At 46.6% G+C, this 6,000-nt stretch overlaps 1 protein-coding gene across 1 annotated transcript in view; it reads left to right on the forward strand.

Annotated features, from left to right (window-relative positions):
- The window catches only part of PLCB4 (phospholipase C beta 4), a 99,663-nt gene extending 97,559 nt beyond the window's left edge, over nt 1-2,104 (forward strand). Inside the window, 1 exon segment of the mRNA XM_032683046.1 lies at nt 260-2,104. Coding sequence (XP_032538937.1) covers nt 260-348 — 89 coding nt within the window. The 3' untranslated portion in view covers nt 349-2,104.
- The last annotated feature ends 3,896 nt before the right edge of the window (nt 2,105-6,000 follow it).

Genomic DNA, 6,000 nt, shown 5'->3' on the forward strand with positions numbered 1-6,000 from the left:
GAAAGTCAACCCATGAATCCTGGAATAGGATCAAAAATATTCCCCATGAATTTGTAGATATAAGGATTACACCTGATTTTGAAAACAGAATGACACGGGGGAGGCTGAGGGGTGTAAAAATAATGTTATTTTATATATATATATATATATCTCAGTGTGTTTTGCCTGTATTTCACTCAGACACTGTCATGTAGAACGTGTGCTTCGTTCTGAACAAAAGGTCTAATGCGACGCTTCATGCGGTTATTTTGGATTGCAGGCAAAGGAGATGCAGCAGATGGTGAAGCTGGAAGCAGAGATGGATCGCAGGCCAGCAACAGTGGTCTGAAGCCTCAACAAGCAAACTGAAGTTGGAGAACATAGCATCCTTTTAAAATGAGAGCAAAATTCAAAATAACGTTGCTGAGGTTGAAAAGTGGGCTTTTTCCTTTTTTTTTTTTTTATTTCTTTTGTTTTGTTTTTAAAAGGGGTTTATTTTGGTTTTTTGTTTTTAATATGTAAAGTGTAGCTATGGACCACCAAGTCTTAAGGTTTGCATTATTTCTTTTTTTTTAACACTGGGCACTGAATTTCCTTTGTTGGATTTCTGTAAGAATCTCCTTTGTTCAGAAAAACCCCAACCCGAAGATGAAGACGGTTTTTTAAACCCCGTCCCTGTGTTCCTTCCTGTGTCTCAACGGGCAGCTTGCCTGCACCAGAATTACACAATCAGAGCCTCGAAACACAACAGATACTTTTAACATCATCTCAAATGGCAACAAAAAACTGTAGTCGAGTCATGTTATTTACCATTTCTGTTCTCCTGTGTGATACGTTGTGTAGAAACCCCCCTGCTGCCAGATCCCGACAAGCAACAACTCGCCAGATGCTCAGCACCTCATGTCACCGAGCCCACTGAACTGGACCTTATGCCAAGTCACCCTAATAATCAGCATAGCAAGGAGCTGAGTTTGGGTGATTATAAATTATATTCCGAGGTATTTTCCAGGCAGCAGGCAATTGAAAGGTAACTGCATTTATTCAGAAGTACAATATGTACAAAGTCATCGGCCAAATTCATCAGCTGCAACAGTAACTTGACAGGATATTTCTGCAGCCTAATGATGTCATTCACAAGTGCCATATCAACTCTGTCATAATGTCTGAGAGGAGCCCATATCCTGTAAAAGTTACTGCAATGAATAACCTGAGGGAAATACAGTGTATTTGTGCCAAAACTGATCAGTGCTCTAAGGAATTACATTTTAGGCACTTTAAGAAAAGTTTACATCCTACATTGCTTGTATAGAAATTGCATTTTGATCCTGTTGCTGCAGATCCCAGATATTACAGTTCATTGTAACTTAAAAGATTGTTTAAATGGCTTTTGGCAAAAAGTTTGTAACTGTGAAAATGTAAAAAGTATTTATACACTTGGGAATTACAACATTGTAGAAAATCACATACATGTTGCCACGTGATAAAAATTAGTAAGCAGAAATGCTAAGAGTATGTTTGCATGTGATACAAATGCTACTAAGACTGTAATGCCTACTATATGACCACAGTCATGCTACTAGCTGGTAAATACTGAGTAAATGTATGGCACAGAATATTGTTTGATTAATTACAAAGACTTTTAGCATTACAAGGTCTCTATATATATGTGTGTATATTAATTACGTGGGCATTCTTGATACTTGTAGTAAAAGAAAAGTACATAACTAATTTAATTTTACACAGAAGTATTTATGCAGATTTTCAGAATTTCATATCAGGAATAACCTTTTTATGTCCATTAGATATAAAAACCAATTTGCTAATGTGTTAATTTGCATGTTTCCAGAGCTTGCTGTAGTTATATTGCAAAACAATGCATGTAAGCATTCCGCTTGGAATTTGTCCATGCTGCCAATTCAAAGATGACTGCATGGAAAACTGGTAGTTTAGAACAAATCAGATTCCTGATTTCAATGTACTAAGCACCAATTACTTTGTTGTATATGCTTGTACAAACAAATTCTACATATTCCTATAAACAAAATAAATGAAAAGAGATAATTATGTTATTGTCAGTCCTGAGATGAAACTTTCAACTTCTCTAATAAAAAACTTAAAAATTCAAGTCCTTTAGTTTTGACTGTAGTGAATTGCAGGGCGGTGGTATTATTAACTGCAAATTTTTAGCAAGTTGTATTTCCTGTAAAAATGTGCATAGTGTAAATATATTTCTATCACAGCTTATTTAGTCAAAGGAGTCTTTTTTTTTTTTTTTAATTTTATTTAAGTGATAGAAGCATTGTGCAGCATTGGTCCTGGTGGCACTAGAGGTCTACCCCAGTACAGTGTAGCAGCACTGCCTGGAGATGCAGCAGCCTGAGTCCAGTGTAGCAGCACAGCTTTGAGAATGCAACTGAGGCAGAGGTCAGTGAGCCTTGAGGTGTTTAAAGCAGGGTTTAAACCAACCTGTGATGCATATTCAGAATTCCCACTCTGATGCCACAGCCTACGGAGGCATCTCCTGCTCCTTATAATGTTTTAAAAGACAAGTTGTGCGCTGGGAGCAGCTCTCCCTGCTCCCTAAGCCGGTCTCAAGTGCTGGATGGAGCTGGGAGCAGCAGTGTTTTCAGACCATGCTGGACAGGATCTGGTATCTCAAACAAGGCTTTTTTTTTTCTATTATTATGGTTTTTCTTTTAATTAAAGATGTCTTCTAAAACACAGCTGGTGGAGACAGTGCTGAGAGCTGGAATTTTATACCGTTGCCTACCGCAGTGGTTTCTAGCCAGTAAAGAGAAGCAAATAACAGACCAGATACAGAGGGAACTTGGATGGTGAAGCATCTTAAGCTCACTCACAGCCTGGCTGGAAAACACTGCCCTACCTGTTAAAGAAATAACTAGAAATGAAGGGCTTGGGTTCGGCTCACATCCCTCTCTTGAAAAAAACCAAACCTGCCTGTCTTACTTCCCTGGCGAGTGTCCTATCCATCAGGGGGAAACACAGGTTTTGGAAGGCTAGAAAATACTGTCCACAGCCCCCGTTTGAGTCTGTGCTCACTGCTCAGCCAGGAGCCAGGCATTTGTCAAGTCTGAGAAAAAATGGGCTTCTGTGAAACCGCAGAGCAGGAAACCTCAGCTCCCAACACTATTTTATCCACTGACAATTTAGCATAAAACGCAGGCAGTAATTTGAAATTAAGTGATGAATTTTGTCAGCTTTTGAAATACTGTTTAAGTAGTATTTGATTCAAAAATTATTTGAAGTTTGGCCGCTAATGTAATGAGGTGAGAATTTCCATTGAGATGAAATAGGCTAATCAATTTGAACATTGATACCGAGTTAAAGCAGTTTAAAATGTCATTCCCTGCCGGGGTGATGGATTCCACTTCACTGAAATTTCACCAAGGGAAGTGGCAGATTCTCCTTCTCTGAATCTCTTGAGATAAATTCAGCTCAGCTGTGATGGGCAGGGTCGTGACACCCTGGCCTCACAGGCAGCCCGCTATTCTTTCACCTCCAGTAATTTGGGGGTTGGTCATTAACTGTTTCCAGGTGGGGATCTGTTTGGCACCTGCACCACCTGAGTGCAGTTAGACTGCGTCACTAAAGACCCAAAATACCCCTTGGGTGCTGATTTCCTTGTAGACTCCACATGTTGTTGCCCACAGGCTGCCTGTGAAACCGGCTGCAAGTGGCAGAGACATCCCAGAGGAGCCAGTCGGCCAGAAAACCCTGTTCCTGCTGGATGTGCCAGCAGTTGTTCCAGGGCTGCGGCCCCGCTGTCACTGTGCTGTGTGCTTCCCCCCGAGGAGGCTGGTAAGAGTTATTGCTGCCTGGTAGTTGGGGGGTAGCAAGGGGGATTCAACCTTTAGAGACACCCCCCAGCTGTGGTGACTGCTTGTGTAAGGGCAGGTTGGGGGTCTAGTTCCAGGTGATCCAGTCTGTGACCGTAGATTGGCCCCGGTCACAGCATTTCAGGGCAGGTAATGCTGCACTGGCTCCCTCAGGTGAGACCTTTCTGCTCTGACCATGTTTCGGGGCTTACTTGGTTTTAGGAAATCTTAGGCCTTTCCCTGTTTTGCCGCGGAGAGCAGGCTAAACGTGTCTCTGCAGGCTGGAAGTGGCGATTGTCCCTGGAGCTGAAGGGTTGTGCCGGGAGAGCCGCGGTACCGTGCCGTGGGTCAGATTTGCCTGTGCCTCCAGCACAGCTGCTCTCTCCCAGCTGCTCCCTGAGGTACCCTCCTACACAGGCTGGATGCAGGGGCAGCTGCTCAGAATCCTGCGTTTGGAGGCTTAGAAGCTACCTAGAAACCTCAAAAAGTCTGGAAATTAAATAGGGGACTAGAGGAGGAAATAGAAGGTAGTTAAATACTGGACTCATCAGTGGAGGAACTGAGGAAGCCAGGCGCTAAAATTGCCACAGAAATATAGTCTGTTGCAGTCAAAGAGACTGGAATATAAGATTGTATTTTTTCCTTTATACAGTCCCTTGAACTTATTATCTGTAGGTTAATCCTGTTTTACAACCAACACAGGTCTGACTCTGTTGGGGCAGGGGGCAGGATTGACTCTTTATCATGAAACAGAAGAGAGAGGAAATGATCAGAATATATTTAATACGTACAGCAAGCAGAAAAGGAATTTCAACATTACAGTTACAAAAATCAATATGTTCCTTCAGTACCTACTTTTATTTTTGAAGAGCTATTTCCCAGCAAGAAAGCCCCTATCTGCAGGTGTGTGCCCTGGCAGAGAAAGGGCAGCTGCCCACAATCAAAACTCACCTTGCAGTCCCTTGCTTCTCAAAACCCTGGACCGTTTCCTCCAGACGGCTTTTCCTGAACTAGAAACGCGAATTGGCGAATCCGCCACAGATTCCGAATAGCTGCTATCCCTTTGGCTTTTAACCTAAAAAAACCCAGATCCTCGGTGTAGGGTTTGCTGCTCCTGGGACCGGTGTCGCTGTAAACTGTAAATAATCGGATGTGCTCCTGGTCCCGGGGCGAGGGTGGCAGCGCGTTAAAGCTCCAAAAAAAGCTCCTGATGAGAGACGGGGGGAAAAAAAAATATTTCACCGTCGCATCACCCGGCGAAAGGGAGAGCGGGGAAGCCCCGGAGCGGCCTCCAGCCACCGCCTCGCACCCCCGGGGGAGACCAGCAGCTCACCCGGGCTGGCAACGCGCCTGCTGCCCCCGCAGACCCCTCTGCCGACAGCCCGGGGGTCCGGCCCAGCCCCTGCCCCCGGGCTCGGAGGGAGGGAAGGCAGGCGCCGTTTGACGAGCAATTGAGGGGCCTCAACAGCACCGCATACCCGGGGCGGGGGGCGGGCAGCCCTCCCTGCTCAGGGAGGGGGTGCGCTCTTATCACCCCGCCTCACAGCCCCTTCTCCCCTCAGCGCCGGGCAGGGGCAAACCCCTGTGAGCCCCGGCACAACTGGCACTGTCCCCTCATCTGAGGCGCACCTCCGGTGTCACCTCCTCCCTGCTCCCCCAAAACGCCCCGCATAGGCACGGCCGGTGTTGGGTTTTATTCTAATGCACCTTTCTCGGGTTTGTCGGGACCTACTGGATGGTATGTTTTATGTTACAGTAGGTGTTATGGTTTGTCGCGACATCTTAGAGCTCAGGTGTGTCGGTGGCCGCTCACAAAAGGCTGCAGGATTGCTCCTGACCTTGCCACACAAAAATAGCTGCACGTTTCCTTCTAAATTAACACGCGAAGCAGCTGTTCGGCTTCACCGAAATTAGTGACGCTCCGTGAGCAGCCGGCTGGACTAGATATCCCCTCCTCCATCCCCCCTGCCCCGCCGGCCTCTCCGGCGGCAGGGCCCTGGGGCAGGGAGGACCCGGACCCGCTCCCACCGCCGGCCCTGCCTGGGGGAGCGGGGGGCGCTGGGGGTCAGCCCCGCTCCGCTCCAGCCGCACGTCGGGGCGGCCCCAGGTCCCCGCGGGGATCCCCGGCAGCCCCTCCGCGGGGTCCCCACCGCCGGAGGGTGGGAATCCCCCCTCCCCGCCCGGC

The sequence above is a fragment of the Chiroxiphia lanceolata genome, chromosome 3 (genome assembly GCF_009829145.1).
Source record: "Chiroxiphia lanceolata isolate bChiLan1 chromosome 3, bChiLan1.pri, whole genome shotgun sequence".
NCBI classification, from domain to species: domain Eukaryota; kingdom Metazoa; phylum Chordata; class Aves; order Passeriformes; family Pipridae; genus Chiroxiphia; species Chiroxiphia lanceolata.